The sequence below is a fragment of the Bufo bufo genome, chromosome 6, assembly GCF_905171765.1.
Source record: "Bufo bufo chromosome 6, aBufBuf1.1, whole genome shotgun sequence".
In the NCBI taxonomy this organism is placed as follows: Eukaryota; Metazoa; Chordata; class Amphibia; order Anura; family Bufonidae; genus Bufo; species Bufo bufo.
Window position 1 is genome coordinate 69,253,144 of NC_053394.1, and position 24,665 is coordinate 69,277,808.

General features: G+C 43.8%; 1 protein-coding gene across 1 annotated transcript in view; it reads left to right on the plus strand.

Annotated features, from left to right (window-relative positions):
• Positions 1-24,665, plus strand: part of PDZD7 (PDZ domain containing 7) — a 115,407-nt gene that overhangs the window by 38,042 nt on the left and 52,700 nt on the right. Inside the window, exons 3-7 of the mRNA XM_040437546.1 lie at positions 3,884-4,024; positions 6,576-6,750; positions 14,938-15,114; positions 20,111-20,258; positions 21,414-21,474. Of these exons, the coding sequence (XP_040293480.1) occupies positions 3,884-4,024; positions 6,576-6,750; positions 14,938-15,114; positions 20,111-20,258; positions 21,414-21,474 (702 nt within the window). The remainder of the gene's footprint in view (positions 1-3,883; positions 4,025-6,575; positions 6,751-14,937; positions 15,115-20,110; positions 20,259-21,413; positions 21,475-24,665) is intronic.

A 24,665-nucleotide genomic window follows, 5' to 3' on the forward strand; every position in this document is an offset into this window, starting at 1 on the left:
TTGATGATCTATCCTCTGGGGTTTCAAAGAAGAAGACCGGCACTTCGCAGATGTAGATCACAATGTAGATTTATTCAGTCACATATTCAAGTGGCATAGTGACGCGTTTCAGCACAAGTGTGCTTTCATCAGACTGCAATGAAACATCTTACACTCCAGCTATTTATACATAAATGAGACACTAAGGAACTGACATCATCAGAGGAGCTCCGCCTCCCTCATTAAATAAAAATTTGCATATCAAATAATCGCAATGAGAAATTCGCAATGAAAAATTCGCAATAGAAAATTTGCAAAAAAAATTCGCACAAAAATTTGCAAAAACATATCCACTCTGTACTGGCGAAGATTTTCAGTCAAATAGTCCATTTTGGCAGTGATTTATCACGCTGAAGAAAGAAAGAAATATATTTATCGGATTGCATAAGGCCGAATGCCTTATAGGAAGCAGGACACATTGTACTCACGATTGAGGCCCCTGGGCTCCATTGTCTGAAGACGATGGATCCAGTAAGCCTCTCTTTTCAATAACAATTTATTTCTATCACCCCCTCGACGGGGTAATAATACACCTTCAATGATCTGATACCTCAACTGCGAGATATTATGTTTTTTATCATGAAAATGAAGGGGTATTGGAAGTAATAAATTCTGTTTGCGGATAGTAGATTTGTGTTTACTTAGTCTGTCCTTCATTCTCATCGAGGTTTCCCCCACATATAATAATCCACATGGACATTTAAGAATGTAAACCACAAATCTACTATCACAGGTGAACGTGCCCCTTATTGGAATATTTTCACCTGAATGTGGGTGGGAAAAACATCAACCCTTTATAACGCTGGAACAATTGACACAATTTAAACAAGGAAAAGTGCCCCGTCTAGGTGTAGATAAAAAACTCTGTCCTCTTTCTATTTTATTACTTCCCACATCTGCCCGGACTATTTTATCCCTAATATTTTCTGCCCGTTTATAGCATATCATGGGTGGCCTCTGGAACTCTCCTATCCGTGGATAGGACTTGGATAATATGTGCCAATGTTGATTGACAATAGTCCTCAGGCGCTGGGACCAGGGATGGTATTTAATCACTAAGGGGATCCTTGTTTCTTTCTTAGTTCTATCTGGTGGTGTAGTCTCAGCTTTATTACGCTGTATTTTCAGTAGATCAGGGGGGTAGCCTCGCTCTCTAAATTTATTGGTCATACCGTCTAATCTTGTTTGACACATATCCCTATCACTAACGATCCGTCTAACCCTCTGGTATTGTGAATATGGGATAGATTCCTTGATGGTTGCTGGGTGACTACTTGAAAAGGACAGCAAACTATTCCTATCAGTTGATTTCACAAATAAATCCGTCTGTATCTTACCTTCTTCTCCTGCCCAGATGAACTTATTGAAAAAGGGCTTATCTTTCAGCCCGACCGGGAACTTTGATACGTTCACCTTGGACACTGACTTACATCGTTTTTTTCGCAATCTGCGTCTAAAAGCTCAATTTGGTGGTAATGAAACTACTGGTGATGTGGAACAGGTGGAGGATAGCTCTGTTACTACTATGTTAACTGTTAAACAGTTTAATCTGAGAGTAAAAAGTAATTATACACCTCCCAGGACATATCATCCAGTTGAGACATTTGTTAAATTGTTGCAACAATGTAAACAGGGAAAGTTACATGTACATTATAATTTACCTGTGGAGGAGAAACATGCCCTTGACTCCTTATTAAAGGAGAAATCCTTAATAATAAAACCTGCAGATAAGGGGGGGTCCATCGTTATCTTAGACAAAGAATATTACGTTAGTGAAATTTTACAACAATTACAGGATAGTAGTACTTATAAAATACTAAATAGTGATCCAGTCTACCATATCAAAGAAATTTTACAGCGAGTGGTAGATAAAGCCAAAGAGAATGGAGTGGTGGACGCCAAATTGGGGGACTTTCTTATAAATCAACATCCGATTACCCCAGTGTTTTATACTCTACCAAAAGTGCATGTCACTAATTAATCCACCAGGTCGCCGGATAGTGGCGTCCACCGACTCCATACTTTCAAATCCAGCTATTTTTTTGGAGAGGGTATTAACCCCTCTAACTAAACTAGCACCATCGTATATCCGAGACACTGGCCACTTTCTGAGTACAATGTGTCCTGCTTCCTATAAGGCATTCGGCCTTATGCAATCCGATAAATATATTTCTTTCTTTCTTCAGCGTGATTAATCACTGCCAAAATGGACTATTTGACTGAAAATCTTCGCCAGTACAGAGTGGATATGTTTTTGCGAATTTTCTATTGCGAATTTTCTATTGCGAATTTTCTATTGCGAATTTTCTATTGCGAATTTCTCATTGCGATTATTTGATATGCAAATTTTTATTTAATGAGGGAGGCGGAGCTCCTCTGATGATGTCAGTTCCTTAGTGTCTTATTTATGTATAAATAGCTTGAGTGTAAGATGTTTCATTGCAGTCTGATGAAAGCACACTTGTGCTGAAACGCGTCACTATGCCACTTGAATATGTGACTGAATAAATCTACATTGTGATCTACATCTGCGAAGTGCCGGTCTTCTTCTTTGAAACGTTTGTCTGGACGCCATTCCACAGACAAGTGCACCGCGAATTCAAGAAGGTAGTGCCGCCCTGCTTTTACTAGAATCTATCCTCTGGGGGTCATACACACAAAACCAGCTGTTTGAGGAAGCACCGGGGATCGCATTAGCACTACAGCCTTCTCTCAGATCAGTGTACAGCGCTGTGCTTGGTATTGCCACTCAGCCCCATTCACATCAAGGGTCTGACCAATGAGAGAAAGCTGTGGCGGTGCATTGGCGGGGCTCATCAGTTAAATAATCTCAGACAACCCCTTTAAAATATAACAGAAGCTATATAAATTTGGTATCCCTTTAATCAAATTGACCCACAGAATAAAGATAATGTGTAATTTTTGCAGCATAGTGGTAAAAGCGAAGTCTATAAAACCATGGTGCAATTGCAATTTGTTTTCCAATTCTATCTCATTTAGAATTTTTTTCCAACTTCCCAGTACAAGGTATGGATTACCAAACTGTCCAGCAAAAAAAAAAAAAACTACGTCAACGGAAAAACTTAAATGTTATAGCTTTTGGAAGACAGTGAGTAAAAATATAAAAAAATAAAATAAAATCTGTTTACTATGGGAAGGGATTATAGGGTAACTGTCATGTTTTCATTAAAAAAAAAAACAATTTTACCATATGTTACTGCTGCAGCAGCATTATACATAAAGCAATCTTTAGTTTTTTCACATACCACTGTTTTCCTTGAGTTTTTCCCTCAGTTACGGCTGTTTAAACATTTACAATATGAGGACCTTTTGAAGATGGCTCCTCTGCCAGTTCTTTGAAGCCAAAACTGCTTTCCCTCACTTTCCATACACACTTGCTGTATCCAGCAGCTCCCTGCCAGCCAATCAGATTGGATTACTGAGAGACACGCCTCCTCACTCTGAAGCCTAATGCAGGTATGCAGTGTGAAGGACTGCCCCTCCGTCTTCTGTTTATACAAGTCCTAGCAATGGTCTTTTAAGGGACCAGTGGAAAGGGACAGAGGACATTAATGAAAGCTGTTATTATAAGGTAATTACAGATCTTTTGCAATCATTGACAGACTCACTCAGGTATACATGCCTAGCTCTCATAAACCAGCAAATAAATAGATTTGACAGTTACCCTCTAATGTATATGAATATTCAACTTTTTATTTTTTCATTATTTTGTATGTTTTGCTACACTTTTCTTGGCTGTTGTGTAACCATATGAATAAATAAAAAAAAAATGTAAATTCATATAAAAAGGAAAAACAAATTGACTGTATGGATCACTTTGCAGCCAACAGTGATGAAAGTGATGCGATCCTCGCTATCACAGTGGATAAGACTTCTGATGGAAGATTGGGCTTCAGCGTTCGAGGCGGTTCAGAACATGGGCTGGGGATATTTGTCAGTAAAGTGGAAGAAGGAAGCAGTGCTGGTAAGATACATGTGAACCTTATGTACATAACTTGTGTGTCTTTGTATAGATTTCGTATAGATTTCATACATACTGTATATATGTTCTGTATCAGTACAGTATATGTAGTGTCTGATACCTGTAAAAGTAACTTGAGCTTTTGACAAAAATAGCCATTTGTAAGAACAGCAGTATAGCAAATGTATGGATTTTATGCACATACAGTAGCCAATTTTACTCAGACCAGCTTTTTATACTTTTAAAATAAGATTGCATCTATCATTTAGATTGCTTTTTTTGGGGAGTTGCCAACTTAAAGGGGTTGTCTCATCATAGACAATGGGGGCATATCGCTAGGATATGACCCCATTGTCTTATAGGTGCGGGTCCCACTGATGGGACCTGCACCTATATCAAGAACGGAGCCCCGCAAGGTGGTGGCTGGAGGACTCCGGTCCGGCCACCACCAAGCCGGCTCCCCATAGAAGTGAATGGGAGCGCACTGCGCATGACCGGCCACCGCTCCCATTTACTTCTATAGGCTCAACAGAAATGGCCGAGCCAGTGTTCAGCTATTTTCGGCGGCCCCATAGAAATTGAATGGAGGGCGGCTGCACAGTGCACCCTTCTTCACTTTCGGGGCTCCGTTCTCAATATAGGTGCGGGTCCCAGCAGCCTATAAGGCCCTGGACCCGCACCTATAAGACAATGGGGGCATATCCTAGAGATATGCCCCCATTGTCTGTCATGAGACAACCACTTAAAGTTGTCAACTCCCCCAAAAAAAGCAATCTAAATGATAGATGCAATCTTATTTTAAAAGTATAAAAAACTGAAGCCTGAAGAGAATTTTGTTAGAAGACTCAGATCACAGTTGAAGAGCGTCTAGTAAGTATAATACTAGCCCAGGCTGTGCTTCTCTGGGATAAATATATGAAAATGAGCTTTCCTTCCAAAAAGAAAATAAAGCTGAGCCTCTGATGCCACCAGATGTAAGGTAGCTATCCTATACGTCAAAGCTCAACCTTTTAAACAGAAAATAGCTAAGCGAGGAACTCATCTGCAGACAGCTATATCAAGGCATCTACACCTAATCAGTGCAGAGCAGAGAAAACTGGCTTAACTGGGTGAGAGGCCTTTGTCCCATTTCAGTGGGTACTATTTCTCTATTTAGAGAGCAAATAGAAAGTGTAAAGAATCTTATAGGCCAGGTAGTGCTCCTCAGGGAAAAGGTATGCAAATTAGCTTTCTTTCCAAAAATAAAATAAAGTCTGAGCCTCTGATGCCATCAAATGTATGATATCGAGCATTGGATTATAGGATAGCTCCTTACATCTGGTGGCACCAGAGGTTCAGCTTTCTGTCATGGTAGCAATTATTTTAAGGCTATGTACACCATCGGAGGCAATTTTTGTTTATGATTGCATTTTACTCATTTTTGGCTAAAAATCATATTTTCAGTTGGCCTTTATTAAAAATATTGAGCCATTCTGTCACAAAGGGTTAACTGTTTTTCTGTGACTGGTACTTTCACTTTCACTTTGTGCTGGTCATCTAATAAGCCTTATCTACTTAAACTACTAAGAGGTCATAAACACTTATATAAGCCACGTTCTTATCAGTAAGAACTGAGCTTTAATGAGTGTTTATAATGTCAGAGATGATAGATCAGAGATAAAGAGCCTGTCTGCTCCTGGTGTGACGGAAAAGACAAAAAAATCCACAGGCTGCTACTACAGCATGTCAGCTCTGTACACAAAATAGGAATCCATATTTTTTATAAAGACGACAGCTGTTCTTCCAGCCCCCCCCCCCCCCCTCCCCAGACACATGCATACTTGGCTCAGGAGAACAAGTGCAGATCTTTATTTGTCTAGAAAATAAAAATGAATTTAGGTTAAAATTTTAAAGTGCAATGAGTCATACAGCAGTGGCCCGGAAATTTAATGTGGCTCTGGAAAAAAACTGAAAGTGGCCCCAAGTTGTAGGCAGGTCCAAATTGACAGAAGGTGGGGCTAACACAAGTAGGCAGGGCCAGCTATATTACAGTGCAGCACAAAGTACTGCCCCAGTGGAAACAAATACTACAGTCTCCTGTATTGCCCCCAGTAATGTCCACTATGGTCACAACATGCCAGGAAAAACAACTAATACTCATCTGGGTCCTGTTCTCCACCGCCGTCTGTGATCCAGGCCATGGGCCTATGGCCTATGGTCTGAGATGCCTGCGTCCCAATGACATCATCGTCCTGCACCCTGGTCTAGTAGGCATCATACCTCTGAGACTGAATGGTGGGCAGGGGACTGTCGTCTCTCATGCCCTGCACCAGTATTCAACTGCATCCTGATGATGGCAATACAGTTGAATTCAAGGGGGGGACCTGCAGCCGCCTACTGGGTACAAAAGTACCTCGCACTCCCACATTAATTAACACAATGTGGATGGCTCAGGTGGTGCCCTGGGCATTGGTCCACTAGGAGAATTCCTGATAAGGTCTATTGCCAATTTTCCCCTGGAGCCGTAGTCCTAGCAGTGCACAGGGTATAACATGCTTTTAAACTATACTTGCAGATCTCGCGGGGCTCTGTGTTGGAGATAAGATTGCAGAGGTGAATGGCATCAGTTTAGAAAGTATAACCATGGGAAGCGCCGTCAAAGTCCTGACCGGGAACAACCGTCTACGTATGATGGTGAGACGGATGGGAAAAGTGCCAGGGATTAAGTTCTCCAGAGAAAAGACCACATGGTAAGCAGAGCCGGACTCTTTACTCACATCCTCCTAAGTCATTGTCAGCCGTTCTGGCCTGGGTAACCAAAAATTACAATGTATCACCTCTATGGACCGAAGAGAGCGTGTCAAGTTCATCAGAGGATCACAGTATCTGGTTTCACCACAGCAGAAGGGCTTGTGCGAGCATGAACTCTGACCAGAGAAAAATGCGTCTCATACGCTCCGTTTAGTCTTTGGAAATCTTCAGGATGTGTAGAAACTTACCTAGAGCTCTAAATTACCTGCGTAGACATAGATTTAAAGGAAACCTGTCACCATGATTTTGCGCATAGAGCTGGGGACATGGGCTGCTAGATGGCCACTAGCTCATCTGCAGTACCCAGGTCCCATAGCTCTCTGCGCTTTTATTGTGTTAAAAAACAGTTTTGAGTGATATGCAAATTACCTGATATGAGTCCTGTAGCCGGAGATGAGTCAAGCGGAAAGGAGCCCAGCACCGCCCGCGTCCTCCGAATCTCCTCCTTGCCGGCTGACGTCACATAGCTGGAGCGCCGAAATCTCGCGATGCGCGAGCTAGCGCATGCGTAGTTCGTTCCCTGTGCTGATGCCAGCACAGGGAATGAACATGATGCCGACACTGCGCATGCGCTAGCTCGCGCATCGCGAGATTTCGGCGCTCCAGCTCTGTGACGTCAGCCGGCAAGGAGGAGATTCGGAGGACGCGGGGCGGTGCTGGGCTCCTTTCCGCTTGACTCATCTCCGGCTACAGGACTCATATCAGGTAATTTGCATATCACTCAAAACGGTTTTTTAACACAATAAAAGCGCAGAGAGCTATGGGACCTGGGTACTGCAGATGAGCTAGTGGCCATCTAGCAGCTCATGTCCCCAGCTCTATGCGCAAAATCATGGTGACAGGTTTCCTTTAAAGGAGTTGTCCAGAGGGATCATATAGACCCTCGGCACCCCCGTCTATCAGCTGTTTGAGGAGGCCACAGTGCTCCGGTGAGCTCCTCACAGTATACCAAGCACAGCACCATATATTGTGTATATTGCATACATTGTATATATTTTCAGAACTCCCATAGCAGTGGATGGAGGGAGGTCACACCTGTGCAGTGCACTCTCCTTCACTTTAGGGGGGAGCGTTCTGGAGATAGGAGCTGGACCCAGAGGTGGGACCAGCATCTATTTGAAATTGGTGGCATATCCTAGCAGTATGCCTCCAATGTCAGGCAGACTCAACATAAACAGATAGATAGATAGATAGATAGATAGATAGATAGATAGATAGATAGATAGATAGATAGATAGATAGATAGATATAGATAGATATTGATATATTACATATTATCTTATATTCTGTGCAAATACAGAATGCCTCCATTAAATTGCATGAAGGTCATACTGTTATTCGATGGAACACTAAACCTGAATATGCTGTGTGCATCAGAGCCGTCTTTATTATGTACTATCTGTTTGGAAATTTGCAAAGTGATTAAATACTATGAGGCACATTTATTAAGACCAGCGTTTTAGATGCCAGTCTTCATAAAGCCCTAAGCTGGTGGTGGATCCGCCGAAGTTATGAAACAGTCATAGAAAATGGTAAATGAGACGGGCCTGCTGTCCCACCCCCTTCCCCACTCATGCCATGCCCACAATTTTAGACCTGGCATCAGTGGGGCGAAGTCGCTATCTGCGCCTGAAATACGCCTAATTTAGGCGTATTTCAGATTAGTAAATTACCCCCTATATTCTGACTAAAAGTAATCGCTGCCTGAGACTTGACAGCTGGATGTGTGACTAGTGCGTATTTGCTGTATGCACTGGGGATAAGAACATTTACAACTCCTAAATCATTACATAAACATTAGTAATATTTCACATGTGACTTTCTGTATCCTTAATATCCCCCGAAATCTGAATAATTGTGTGGAGCAGAGTTGAAAACCTATGGTAGCCTAAACTGTTCTAAAGTGAGATCATAGTCAAACATCCCCAAACTATCGATATTATTGTACTAAAATATGGAGTTGCATATCAACCGGAAACAAGTGAATGAACTGAATGTTCAGAACTTTTCCATCATCAGTATTGAATGGTCTGCTTGCTCCTAAATTTATGAATGGCATTATATTGTCCGATATGGTATACTATAGGAAAATAAATAAATGATTGATAAGAAGAAAAATCACACAACACAAACAATGAGGCAAGCAGCCGCACACATACAGCAGAAGGGGCTCACCAGCAAAACTAAAAATGGGGCTGCTGACAGTGCTTGTTCACACTGTGTCCTTCTCCACCAGCTTCTAGTCCCTGGCAGCATTGCAGTACCATACCTCCCAAATTTTTTAAATCACAAAGAGGGACAATAGCAGCTGCGCATGTTGCGTGCCGTGGCAAATAGTTTAATACTAATGTTGATCGAGCATGCTCGGCCAAACACCAGTTCGGCTCGAGCATCGCGATGCTCGGCACATCGCGGTGTTCGGCCGAATACCACGTGTGCTCAAGCGCAATGCTCGAGTCTCCTCCCCGCACGTTTGTTGGCTTCTACGCAGCCAATAAACGTGCAGGTAAGTACTGCCACTCACTGTAGTGCCATAGCCATAGTACTGCCACTCACTGTAGTGCCATAGCCATAGCCACTGGGTGCTGGCATTACAGTGATTGGCTGGCTGGAACGCGTCATCGGGTGCTATAAAGCACCCGTTGACACATGGTTTGGCCAGTCTTAGTCAGGGAGAGCTATGCTGTAGAAGGGACAGATAGTGTAGGAAATAGAATTATTATTTTTTGTTAGGAAGGGTTGGTGTTAGAGATCCAAAAGTCCTTTAAGGACTGTTGTATCTGGCAGCAATATATATTTTTAGCGCAACCTGCGCTAAATTACATGCGATTAAAGACCCAAAAGTCCTTTTAGGGACTATTGCTGTATCTGGCAGCAATATATATTTTTAGCGCAACCTGCGCTAAATAGCTTGCAAATGTTTGGCCGCTGCAGACAGCGACATTACCTGCGCTACATTTCCTGTATAACATTTGCGCATCCTAAAAATATCAGTGACATCCAGTTTACTTTTTCCATAGATGCTGCGGACAGTGACATTACCTGCGCTACATCTCCTGTATAACATTTGCGCATCCTAAAAATAACAGTGACATCCAGTGTACTTTTTCCGTAGACACTGCGGACAGCGACATTATCTGCGCTACATCTCCTGTTTAACGTTTGCGCATACAAAAAATATCTGTGACATCCAGTGTACTTTTTCCGTAGACGGTGTCCGCTGCAGACAGTTACATTACCTGCGCTACATCTCCTGTATAACGCTTGCGCATCCCAAATAGCTGTGACATTCCCTGTAATTTTTTAATTAGCCGCTGGTGACAGCGACATTACCCGCGCTACATCTCCTGTATAACGTTTGCGCATCATAAATATCAGTGACATCCACTTAAATTTTTTCGCCGCTAGTGACAGCGACATTACCTGCGCTACATCTCCTGTATAACGTTTGCGCATCCCAAATAGCTGTGACATTCCCTGTAATTTTTTATTATGCGCTGGTGACAGCGACTTTATCTGTGCAACATCTCCTGTATAACGTTTGCGCATCATAAATATCAGTGACATTCCCTGTCATTTTTTATTAGTCGCCGGTGTCAGCGATATTACCTGCGCTACATCTACTGTGTAACGTTTGCACATCCTAAATATCAGTGACATTCAGTTAAATTTATTTGCGCATACATTTACAAAACCTGCGGTACTGTACGTGTGACATACTTGCAAGCATATATACCATTTAATATGCAGAAGGCGAGCAGTAAGGGACGGGGAAGTGGCCGTGCTGCTGATGGTGCACGCAGAGGCCATGGCCCTGGGCGCGGTGAAACTGTGCCTGCTGCCAGAGCACAAGAAACATCCACGATACCTAGCTTCATGTCCCAATTTGCAGGGTGGCGCAGGACACCACTCTCGAAGTCAGACCAGTGCGACCAGGTGGTCGGTTGGATTGCAGCAGATGATGCTTCCAGTCGGTTAAGCACCACCCTGTCTTCCACAAAGTCCAGTCTCAGTAGTCAAGAGTCTGGTCAACAGAATCCTCACCCTGATCCTCCTTCCTACCTCCATGAAGCGTCTTGGCAAACAAGTGATCCCACACTTGGATATTCCGAGGAGTTTTTTTCATCGCCATTCCTTGATTTGGGCCTCTCACCAAGCTCGCTTGAAGAGGGATATGAGGAGATCATGTGCACCGATGCCCAAACTCTTGAGCATCCACAGCCAGAAGAAGATGACGATGGGGAACGGCAATTAGTGTTTCACGAGGTGGATGATGATGATGAGACACAGTTGCCAATAAGTCAACGGCAATTAGTGTCTTAAGAGGTTGATGATGAGGATGAGACACAGTTGTCAATAAGTGAGGTTGTTGTTAGGTCAACAAGTCAGGAAGATGATCAGAGTAAGGAAGTGGAAGAGGAGGTGGTGGACGATGAAATCAATGACCCAACCTGGAAAGGTGGCAAGCCGAGCAAGGACAGCAGTACAGAGGGGGAGGGATCCGAAGCACCGCAACAGGCTGTAAGAGGCAGTGGGGTGGCAAAAGGGAGAAGGCGGGCCACACCAAACAGGAATGCAACTGTTCCCCGGAGCACCCCCTTGCGGAAATATCCCTTGCCATGGGGTAGGTGTTCCGCAGTCTGGTGCTTTTTTGAGTAAAGTGCAGACGATAAAAGAATTGTCATTTGCAACCTGTACATTATCAAAATGAGCAGGGGTGTGAACACTAGCAACCTCACCACCACCAGAATGGTCCGCCACATGGCATCAAAGCACCCTAGTAGGTGGGCCAAACACCTGGGTCCACAATCAGTGTCTGCGGGTCACACCACTGCCTCTTCTTCCCTTGTGTTACGTGCTGGCCAATCTCCTGTCCAAGATGCAGGCCCGGATGCCTCCCACCCTGCACCTGGACCTTCGCAAGCACCATCAGCTAGCACATCCACTTTTGTGTCCCAGCGCAGTGTGCAAATGTCCATACCCCAGGCCTTAGAACGAAAGCGCAAATACCTAGCCACCCACCCACAGGCCATAGCACTAAATGCGCATCTTTCCAAATTGCTGGCCCTGGAAATGTTGCCATTTAGGCTTGTGGACACTGAGGCTTTCTGCAGCCTGATGGTGATGGCGTCCCTCGATACTCAGTCCCCAGCCGCCACTATTTTTCCCAGTGTGCAGTCCCCGCCTTACACCAGTATATGTCCCGTAACATCACCCGTGCCCTGACCAACGCAGTTATTGGGAAGGTCAACTTAATGACTGACACATGGACAAGTGCTTGTGGCCAGAAATGCTACATTTCCCTGATGGCACACTGGGTGAACGTTGTGAAGGCCGGGAGCGAGTCGTAACCTGTGATGGCACAGGTGCTACCGACAGATTGCGGACCCTACTTCCATCAGGATTTACGCCACCACCTACATTAGTGGCTGCAACCCCCCTTCTCCTCCTCTACCTCCTCCTCCACTTCCACCTCAGAATTCTCATCTTGCAGCACCAGTCAGCCATCAGTCAGTAGCTGGAAGCAGTGTAGCACTGCAGTGGGGAATCGGCAACAGGCCGTGCTGAAACTAATATGTTTAGGTGACAAACAGCACACCGACGCAGAGCTGTGGCAGGGTATAATGGACCAGACTGAGCAGCAGAGGGCAGTAGTGGAATACCAGCTGCAACATGGTCGTCACCTTTCCAGTCAGCTTCCGCTCTTCAAAAGCGACAAGTGGGCATGGATGTCTGATTTCTGTGAGGTTTTACACAACTTTGAGGAATCAACACAGATGGTGAGCGGCGATAACGCTATTATTAGTGTAACCATCCCACTTCTGTGTCTACTGAAACACTTGCTGCTCACAATTAAGGCAGACGCTTTGCATGAGGAAGAGGTGAAAATGGCGTTACACAGGGTGATAGCCAGACCACACTCCGTTCGTCTTCTCATTGCGAATTGAATGATGATGAGGAGGAGGAGGAGCAGGAGACGGTTGCGACAGCTACAGAGGGTAGTACCCACAGAAGATTTATTCCATCTGTTCAGCGTGGATGGGCCGAAGAGGAGGAAGAGGATAAGGAGATTGAGAGTCTTCCTCCTGATGAGGACAGCGAAATCTTGTCTGTTGGGACTCTGGCACACATAGCTGACTTTATGTTATGCTGCCTTTTCCGTGACCCTCGCGTTATACGCATTTTGGACAACACCGATTACTGGTTGTTCTATTCACCCTTCTCGACCCCCGCTACAAAGAGAACTTCTCATCTCTCATTCCTGTGGTGGAGAGGACTAGCAATACCAGAAGGTATTATTCGGGAACAGCATGAGGAGGATGTCTGGATGCATCTTGGACTCCCAGGTTGCTGCTGTTGTCCGAGTAGTACGTCAATTTTACAGACTGACAATAATATGCACAAAACCGATTTTAGAGAAAAAATTGTTAGAAAGCATTCTTTCCTGTATATTTACTTTATATAAAGTGCAAGTGCTGCCGAAAATTACAAGGAAGAGACACTCTGATACAACCTGTATATCACATAAAGGAGGGCCTAATTCACAATGTGGTTTCAATTGTTCAGGTAGTGGGACTACACTCATAAAGCCTATGCACTAAGTGAAAAGGCTGGCAAAAATTACAAGGAACCGGCACTACAATACACCCTTTATTACACATAAAGGAGGGCATCATACACAAAAAAAATTATGATTGCTGGCCTGCTGGTGACCCGCAAAAACATTAGGGGCGAGTGCCTGCTGCTGATCTGACCATCTAAAACATTATGCTCGAGGGCCCTCTTGCTGAGCTGACCATCGAAAAAATTATGGTTGAGGGCCTGCTGCTGAGCTGACTCTCTAAAATATTAGAGGCACCTGCCTGCTGCTGATCTGACCATCGAAAAAATTATGTTCGTGCCACGTGTCCAGCTTGGACACCCAATAGTTGAAAGGCACAGAGGCACAGAGACATCATTGAGGACGCTGACACAGTCTGCTACGTACTCCTTCACCATCTTCCAAAACGCTTCTCTCCTTGTGGCACTAGGCCACGCATCAGGGTGAGGTTGCTGGCGGGGTGTCATAAAAATTGTCCCAGGTCTTTGAGAGTGTTGCCTTGCCTCTGTTGGAACTGCTGTTTCCCTCGTCTCCCCTCCTCGGTTGCCTCGGTTCTCCCCTCCTCGGTTGCCCACAAGGGTTGCCCCCTTGTGAAAAATTTCACAAGGGGGCACCCGAGCATCCCGAGGTGTTCTACACCAGCACCCAAGCACTTTGGTGCTCGATCAACACTATTTAATACTAAACCTCCTCCCAATCTATGCACACCCAATCCCACCTAGTTCCCTTAGTGCCCCCACATGGTAATTATTCCCCTATGTGCTCCTACACAGTAGTTATGCCCCCTTAGTGCCCCCACAGAGATGTTACGCTCACATTGTAGTAATGCCCATATTGTGCTTCCTCACAGTAGTTATGCCCACATTGTGCCCCCTTCACAGTAGTATGCCATCATTGCGCCCCTTCACAGTAGTTATGTCCACATTGTGCCCTCTTTACACAAGTTATGCCAACATTGTGCCTACTTCACAGTAGTTATGCTCACATTTTGCCCCTTTCAAAATAGTTATGTAGTTATCCCCCCCTTTCAGTAGTGCCCCTTCACAGTAATTATACCCCTCTTTCAGTAGTGTCCCACTACCGTTGATAAAATAAAATAAAAACTGTAAATACTCACCTAGGCCATTCCCCCAAAGATCGGAGCACATCCTGCTCTCACACATTGCGCCTGCTGTGCTGTCTAGGAGGAGCGCACATACCAATTCCTGGATCTGCATGCCTTGGGGCTCCCTGCTTCATCATTGCAATTAACTGTCTCTGCGTCCTTAGGATTCAGAGCTGGACATACCTCTGCCATCCTGGGACCGCGAGAAATCTGAAATCCAGGACGGTTGTTAGGTATGCTAGGCATGCTGTTACCATGGAGAAACACAGGTCTGTATATAGAAGCTTTAAAAACAAAATGTAGGATATTTTTGATGAAGACTGGTTGTCGGGTTGCTTTTATTTTTATATGCACTAAAGCAATAAAAAGTTAACATTGCATGTTCATTAGCTTATAAATTTCCCCTATTTATTATTCTAGGGTAGATGTTCTAAACCAGAGGCTTATAGTAGAGAAGGGTAGTTCAACACCATCGGACAGCAGCTCTGAAGATGGGATGAGAAGGATTGTCCATCTCTACACGTCCTCTGATGACAGCTGCTGGGGGTTTAACATCAGAGGGGGGAAAGAATTTGGCCTTGGGATATTTGTTTCGAAGTAAGTAAAAATTCCACAGAATTAGCTTCTTCAATACCTGTAAGGGATGTATCCTCGATGAATCCGGATACTAGGTGCTCAACTTTTTAACATTTTGTGATCCAGGCTTTGTTGAAATACAATATAAATGATATGCCACTAAATACATATAGTGAATATGAATGTACAGGGCGGGCCACGGAAAATAGCCACTTTTTCCCTTGTGCAGTTTGTTGAATAATGCTGAGGGCCTGTTTACATCACATTTTGAGCCTTGCATCAGAAATGTAAGTCTAGAAGACTTAGAATGCATACCCCTGACAGAAGGCTCAAACATATCCCACTGCATAGGCATATGGTGGGGGTATATCCCACCACAGTTTGGCTCTATAGCGCTGTAGTGCATTCATTAGTATTCCATGTTGGTTTTTTCCCCTGTATAGTGACATATTCCAGCCAGATAGAGGTCAAAAGGGTACTCTTTTGGCCTCTGTCTGACTGTTGGAGCCTTATGCACACGTTTAGCGTCTACGTCAGGACGTTTTCTGACGTACATGCTAGATGTAGAGCAAAAATGTGATATGAACAGGCTCTTTTTTGGGGCTCAATTACCAGAGCAGTATGAGAAATGAATGAGGCCCATCATGTCCTTAGTGCTGTAAGTATGTCTAGCACGTCATATTTGACCCTACAGGGAATTATGATGGTGGAGGCCTATGTTCACACAGATTAGACTGGTTTTCCGGTCATTTCCTGGATCTTCCCATTCCAAGTAAAATTATTATGTATGGTTTGGTGTTGAAGTGGTGTATCACAGAATCCGTGAGCAATGCCTCAAAGAGACAATTACATGCTCAGACAGCGGTTGTTGCAGACATCTAGCAAGAGGATTAAGAGAAACCTCAGGAAACTGGCACAAAATGATCCGAGCAAGCACATGTCAGCAGAACAACATGGCAATGTGAACTGAATATTGTTTATTGCAATATATCCTGTTTATTTACACTATTATCACACTATATCTGCACTGCACTGTAGAAAGGGTTATTGTACAGCCTGAGAGACTTTATGACTATCTACCTATGCAAAGTTTTGGAGGAAAAAACAACTACTGTCTGGTTTAGCTCTGTTTTTATGTCTGAAGGCTTATGTCTGGAAAAACAGCTTATTCATTCCCTTAGACTTTCATTGAAGCTCTATACAAGTCCATGACAGACAGAAATTGTAACTGTGTTTCTGTTTAGGCTTTGCATCTCCACTCCACCCCTCCCACTAGAAGGTTCTAGTTCAGCTGCAAACTGTATATAGGGAGAACAGTCAGAACCCCTAGTTGTCTGCAGATAGGGGCCACTGCTTAGTAGAAGAGACTCTGCCAGTCTGCAGATAAGGACCAGTGCTTAGTAGGAGACACTCTGCCAGACTGCATGAGTGACCAGAAGGACTGAGCCACAGATCCTGGGCCACCAGCCTTCGGCCACAGAACCAGCCTTTTGAGAGACAGAAGGACAGCTAGCTCAGGCCTTTCTTCAGCGCAAAACCTTCTTCTGCCAGAGAGAAGAGGATAGCTCAGTGCCTTGCCTGTATTGTTTTGCACTTAAGGTAAAGAATCACACTGGTTAACTGCAGACCCTGACTCTCTGGACTTATTTCCCATTGGCATGCAACACGCCTTACCATTCCTTCCAGAGAGCAGCAACACGTGCTGACACCTCGACCAGGGGCATAGATAAGGGGGGGATATGGGGGTTCAAACCCCCCCAGGCGTGCCGCTGACCCGAACGCCCACATACTGTATTACTGCGGCGGGGCACGGGAGCGCATAGCTCCCTCTCCCGTCGCCTATCACCTCCATAGGCTTCAGGCCTTGTAGGCCTGAGGCCTATGCGGTAGTGAAATTCCGGCGCAGGCGTGCGTGATGACGTCATCGCGCGCCTGTGCCGGGACGCAGCACTGTGACGCGCCTGACTCATCCCGCCTTCCTTTGCGAGCAAGCGCCTGGCCCTGGACATAGGTGAGTATTTAGCTTTTCATTTTTTGTTCATTTTTTTATTTCATGTGCCTACTTTGGGGGACATGGGGGGGACACACAGGAGGACATATTAGGGAAGATAAATAGAGTACATGATGGGGGGGAATGTGGGGGCTGTATGGGGCCAAATTATTATGGGAGGGAATACTATGTGGGGGCAAATTATTATGAGAGGGACTACTATGTGGGGGCAAATTACTAGATGGGGCAGTGTGGGGGCAAATTATTATGGGAGGGAGTACTATGTGGGGGCAAATTTCTATATGGGGGCAGTGTGGGGGAAACTATTGTGTGGGGGCAGCGTGGGGGTAATTGCTATGTGGGGACAGTGTGGGGTGATTTATATGTGGGGACAGTGTTGGGAAATTGCTATGTGGGGGCAAATTACTATGTGGGGGCAAATTACTATGTGGGGCAGTGTGGTGGAAATTACTATGTGGGGGCAGTGTGGGGCAAATTACTGTGTGGGGGCAAACTACTATATGGGGCAGTTTGGGGGAAATTACTGTGTGGGGGCAAACTACTATATGGGGCAGTGTGGTGGAAATTACTATATGGGGGTGTTGCTATTGGGGAGGCACTGTAGGGGCAATTCTATTATTTCTGGGGACACTATACAGGGATTATTGCCTGGAGCACAATAGAGGGTGTTATTATTACTGGGGGTCTCTAGGGGACATTATAGCTGCTGTGGACACTATAGGAACATTTGGGGTAATTTATCAAACTGGTGTAAAGTAGAACTGGCTTAGTTGCCCATAGCAGCCAATCAGATTCCACCTTTCATATTTGACAGCTCTTTTGGAAATCCAGTTCTACTTTACACCGGTTTGATAAATTACCCCAATTATGTCTATTAGGGTCACTATTTTTTCAGCAGTATAGTACCTGGGGCATTGGGGGGCACAATGGATGAGGAGGTTGATGGAAAAATTTAGAAATCTAACGTGTCTGTGTTACAAACTGTAGAAACGAGATGCGGCTGAAAGAATTTGCCATGGTGGTCTGGGTCAAATGGAGGAGAAGAGGAAAAAGAAGGTCTACATGACAGGAGATGTCACTGGATGTAAGAGGTATGTGGTGCTGTATTCTCCTCCATGTCTTTTTTATTACAATTATATGTATTTTAAATTTGGCGACCAAATTTTTCAGTTTAGGACCCAATTTGGGGTATTTTTTTTTGTCTGAAGATGTCATATGGCCTAAGAAGAGACTGTGGCGCTCATGAAGCACCGCAGCCTCTTCATACAAAAAAAAAACTAAACCAAAATGGAGGGGGGGGGGGGCCCAAGTTGGGTAGACAGCCCCGGGCCTATCATGCACTTAATCCGCCCCTGGGCAGCATAGGCGTGCGCACGGGGTGTGCCGGGTGTGCCTGGGCACACCCTAATCACACCCCTGTGCTCCGCCGCCTGCCAGCCCCGCACTAGTGTAATTTGAGAAAGCTGAACCCCCCCCCCAGGAAAAAAAATTAGCTACGGCCCTGACCTCGACAGTGTCCGGAGGACCCAGTGTAGCATTGGGACCACCCCAAAACTGTTCACTGCATTGGATCTAGAGAATAATTTCCTCTGGTGGACCCCAGGAACCCTAGTCTGACACTGTGTAATGGTGTGCAACTTTATCTGTGGGAATAACTGAAGGGTAGAGTTTATAAAATGAAGCCCCAGACAGTGTTAAATGTAACAAAGCAGCAAATTGAAATTTATGCTCAGAATATTGAACTTGTGATGTTGCAGAAGATGATCCTAAACATGATAAGACGGGCACTATGCATAGCCAATGGTGTAAACCACTTCAGGCATCTCCATTATCCTGTACAAACCACACAAGGGAAACGGTTCTGTTTTTCATGGCCCACTATGTATTTTATCCATCTTTTGTTCTATTTGATCATATACCTGTATTACAGCTCTGTCAGCATTTGTGCAGCACTGTTTTTTGTCTGATTGCTGGCTTTAAAGGGGTTGTCCTACTGGAAAAGATATCTTTATATGTGTATAGGCAATCTCTGGCAGTCTCATAGAGTTGAATGGAGCACCAACGCAAATGTGTGTCCATCACTCCGTTCAAACGATGGAACATGGTCATTAGTTCAAGTGATCAGTGAGGCCCCAGCACTCTGCTGATCAGACATGTATCCCCTATCTTGTGGACAGAGGATAAGTAGTTATAATGGGACAACCCCTTGAAGCACATGTCCAGTTCTGTGTGAGAAGGAGGCTGGAGGCCCGGCTTATTTCAAGGGTTAAGCCTCCTCTCTGTCTCTGCATTTTCTGTGCTGAGAAGGGGGCCAGTCATCCAGTCTCCTTCGTACACAACACCAGATATGTGCCACCACAGGAGACTTTTTACTATGTCAATGCCAAAATTCAAGTTGAGGAGCCAAGACATGGGCCTGGTACTGATTTATTGAGATCACGGCAACTTTGTTAATTCAGGTACATTAGTAAGTAGTACAGGTATATCTACTTTTTTATAGCTGGGCAATCTCTTTGTTTGGTTTCAGGCTCTATTGACTTTTAAGAAAACATAGGCCCAAATGAAAGGACATTCCAGATATGGAATAATATTAAATTTTGACAAGGACTTAAAGATTCTAGTCCTAAAAAATATTTTTTATATATTTATTTCTCATTACTTATTCCGTGAAACCTCTCTGAGGCAACCACCCAAAATTGCATTGAATACGGGTCTTTTAGAGGGGTGGTCTTCTGGAGAAGGATAATCAGTATACATATGATATAATGGAAGTGAAAATCCGCTGTAGAAAATCTGGTCATCATATACAGTAGAAGCCGTATTTTCAAAGAAGTGGTCTTGTAGCTGATTAGTGGGTACTATTCTCATGCTCTGCTATTCAGATATCTAGAAGATAATGTAAAGTAGTGAGAGCTATCGTCTCAAATCCCATATGTCAGAATAGGTTTGCTACATCTCAGTTCTCATTTATTCCTTCATATTTTTTTTATTCTGTCTTGTCCGCAGAGTTGATCCAGGGGGACTAGCTGAAGAAAGAGGCATAAAAGTTGGAGATCAAGTTCTTGTAGCCAATGGAGTTAACTTTGAAGACATAAGCCATAGTAAAGCGGTTGAAGTGCTAAAGGGGTTAACTCACATCATGCTCACAATTAAGGTAAATTGGTAATAATTTGGTTAAAAATTATAACTTGGATCCCACTAGATATCCGATACATTGTATCATCAGCAGTTTGATTCCACTTGGAGGACATTTTTAAGTTCTTCAACGTGTACCTTGTTTCCTCTGATTTCTATTTGCTCTCACTTTAGAAAACATCCTGTTTATACCACTTATCAGTTGGATTACTTTAGTTCAGAACTTTGGACAAAAATTGCAGCACATTAGATTTAAACACATTGACGGACATTTATCAAGACTGGCGTTCCCATGCTCCAGTCTTGATCTCCCTGTGCTGGAGTGAGTTTCATCTTAATTAATTTGGTGCACCAGAAACTGAAGTCTACTGGGGGTGTGGGGTTCGGGCTACCAGCGAAAGCAACTAAAGGTAGGGAAGGGGGGGGGGGGGTAACGGATGAGTTTAAAGATGCTAGGTTTGAGTTCACAGAGATGGATTTATTGGTATTGTCTGTAATGATGTTGAAACTATATTAATATGTTTTTTATATGTGTATTAGCCGTTTCTAGTATCCCTTTGTTCCCGGCTCTGATGAAAAGTTTTTGTATTCATTATTGAAAATAAAATATTATAAAAAATTAAAAAAAGAAACTGAAGTCTACTCCATGTGGCCTAGGCCACATTCCCAATGAAGTGAATGGGGCTGCCCTACAATACCAAACACAGTCGCTATTAAAGGGACAGTGCTGTGGCCTCTCAATTGAGAATCGTAGCCTCCTCGTACAGCTGATCAGCGGGAGTGTAGGGTGTCGGATCCCTGATCCCTGACCAAAAGCTTGGAAAACCCCTTTAAAACTGTCTCTGAGCAACTAAAAAATGACTGAAAAACTTTAAGTAACTCATCTGAGAGAGTCATCAGTGAAAACCCGTGCCTGTTTCTGGGTAAGTGACTTACCACTAATTACCTTCACAATAAAGGGAAGCCTATAATCAAGCATCATGCAGGCTGCGTCTCAAGGCACTGCAAGGTCACTTACTTAAGGTTCTCTGTATACTGTTTCATCTGTAAAGAGTAATGTATTATTCATCAAGTAGACCTATCAGGTTTTACTTTCTGCAGCTCATCTCATATTTGCAGATCTGGGGGTATTTTACTATGTTTTCAGTTCATTTTGTCCACCTGTATCTTACAGGAGACGGGGATGTACCCTGCGTACAAGGAGATGATTGCAGAGTATTGTTGGTTTAATCGATGTAAGTAATGAATAATAAAACAGGTTTGTAGCCTTTGAAGGGGATCCAGGTGCAAGGAACTCCATCACAGAATGAATACTGCTGTTATATAAGGTTTCCTGATATGTTAGAAAAGTACAGATGGAATATTCAACCACTTTCTTAAAGATTCACTGTACCTTTACTCAGTTTAATAGAGAATATTGTAAGTAGCAAATTTCTAAATCACTTCACTTAAAAAATCTGCCTTCATTCACCTGAAAAAAGCTATAAATTCATGGCCACTAGGGGTCTCACTTCCACCTGTTGTCTGCCAAGATCCGCTCCTAGTAACAGAGAAGATAGCTTAGAGGAAATGGGGGAGTGTCAGAGCTAGCTGAGATCCTAAGCTTCATAAAATAACTGCTTCTACACTGCTTCTGAAGAGCAGAGAAGCTCCTGTGTGTCTAAGTGTAATCATTACCTCCTTATCAGCTTTCTGAGCTCCCTAGAAGCAAACAAAGATAGTGAAAAGTAATGGAAGTGAGGTCACTGCATATTGGCACATTCTACAGAAGGGTGACATCCCCGGCTTGTGAGAGAAATGCATTTAGCTATGCTAGTGAAACGGAATAATATGGCTGAGGTAGACATTAAGGAAGCCCAAAAAGTACCTGCTCCTTCACAATTATGATTCTACAATGAAGCTGTCACGGACGTCCCGGCGACAGTGAGTGGCAGAAGATCTGTGAGACTGGCAACACGTGGTTTGATCTGACAAGTTTTCCTTGTGGATCAATAGGTGTCTGTGTTGTTTCTGGTAATGGACGCACCCCTTGCCTCCAGGTGTTGCTTATGTGGCCATTTAACCTTCCTTATTTTTAGTTGCTTCTCCCACTATGCTGTGCAGTTTATAGCTTCTGTGCCTGTGGATAGTTTGTGGTTGGATCTCAGCTGAGTTCCTGGTGCTTCCATAGCCTCTTTGAAGTTAAGTCTTTCCTTTCCCTTTTGTATTTTATTTGGGTTCTGTGTGTTGCATTTCCCTGTTGTTTGTATTAGGCCTGAAGTAGACTCCTGTTTGTCCTTCCTTTTGAAGGAACAGGTAGTCTCGTCCCTGCCATTAGTACCAGGGTCCTATAGGGCTAGATAGGACTCTAGGTATTCCTGCGTATGAACTCACCTACCTTTAGAGTCTGTTCATACTGGTAGTCAGTCAGGATTTTGGCTAGGATTTTCACTAGGAGGTGTCCATCTTCATTCCCTAGTTCTCAGTCCTGATTCCCTGTTTTCTCCTTCCCTCCTATGCTAGATGTGGAGTTTCCCTCCCACACTGAAGCACGACAAAAGCTCAGCCATTATGCAAACTTTTTTTTAAACTCAGGTACTTTAAAAAGAACGTATATGATCTCCACAGGAATTTTTCTGCAACATTCATTTCTTCTTAAATGTTTCTTGTTCAAAAAAGATTGTGCATTTTACTTAAAATGAATTGCTAGTTTAAAAAAACTATTTTCAAAAACTTCACCAAGACTGACAATCGTGTCCTATTCATAGGATTGGTAGTCTCACAGTGGTTGAATGGAGTGGCAATGTGCATGCTCGACCGCTGCTCCTTTCAGACAAGGGAGACGGGGCCTCTATGATCCTGTGAATAGGTAAAAAGTGTAAATCTTGGTACAACCCTTTTTCTTCCAGGACTTTATTATTGATGGCCTATCATTTGCCGAGTTCTGTCTCCAGGTACCCCCAACTGGTCAGCTAAATGTAGGGACTGTGGCTCCCTAGTTCCCTTCATTGTTTACCTAGGCACACTAGCATTCATACAGATGGGGCTGTGCTTAGTACTGCAGCTCAGATCCATCCACTGGAATAAAGACTTAGCTGCAGTACCAGGCTCATCCACAATGATATGTATGGTGCTGGTGTGGGGAAATAGTGGAGGGTGCACACAGCGCTCTTTTCCGTTCAGCCAATCAACGGAGGTGCTAGAAGCTAAAATGCACAATGGAAGATTGTTGTCCTCTCCTAAGGATAGGTCAGCAGTATTAAAGTCCTATAAATTCCATGTTAAGGACCGACATCTATTAACTAGAGCAGTGAGCGTCTCTTACTCTGGAGGTCAGCATACCTAGTATTTGAATTTGATCTCTACTCTTGGGTGTTCTGGTCGAAGTCTGATGATATTGGACATCTAACAGAAAACATTGAGTGGTGTTAAACATGCAGGAAGTGCTCAAACCCATATGCAGTTGTGCATGTGTATACAGGAGAGCAAATTCTGCACTTGTAGCCCGTTGCTAATGGTGATCCCCAGCAAAAATTCATACATTGGAGAATGCCTGCAGCAGACCACAAGTACCACAATAGACATCCCACACAAGATAGCAATAATGTGGATGTGATAACCAATATAACAATGTAATAACATTTGCAAAGACAGGTGCACTCTACGGTCATACTAAACCCTTATACTGATGTTAAAATTGAGAGATTAGCTAACATATCCTACTGTGGAGGACATGTCTGAGCCATATGGGCAATACCAGGAGCCAGTGGGCGAACTACAGGAGTGTAAGGTCCGACTTATAGTCAATTTCTGGTATTGCCCATATGGCACAGGTAGGTGAGTGTTAGATTCAGAGCTACTTGAGAAACCTTGGCACGGTGCTCGGGCTCAAACATGTCCTCCACAGTAGGATATGATATTGGACATCTCCCACACACCATGTGAGTTATTGTATCCTGTTTTTATCATATTTTTGTGTGACATAGAGGGGCGCTGTCTTGCTCTGTCTTTATTTTTGTTCTTACTCTGGAGGATCCATCATATCCCTACGCAGACATACCAATGAGTTCAATGTGAACTATGTAACCTTTCATTTTCCCCATGTTGGCATTGTAGAGAAATTAAACATTTTCTGCCAAGTTTAACCACAGATTACAGCTGATTGTTTAGGGTCCCAACTATGGGGCCTTCTATGATCAGCTTATCATCGAAGGGCCTTTCTAACAAAAAGGTATTATCCAACACCAAAAAATAAGACAAGGAATTTTTCTCCTGCACAGATGCCATCTTTCATAACATTTGGTCCCCTAAATCAACATCAGTACCATTGTGCACCATTATTTTCCAGAGGAGTCCTTAGTTGACCAAAAGGGTGCCTCATTATATTGAAAGAGAACTTTACTGCTTGTGTGAGCATGTGTTAATTATCTGTTCAAAGTCAAGGAGG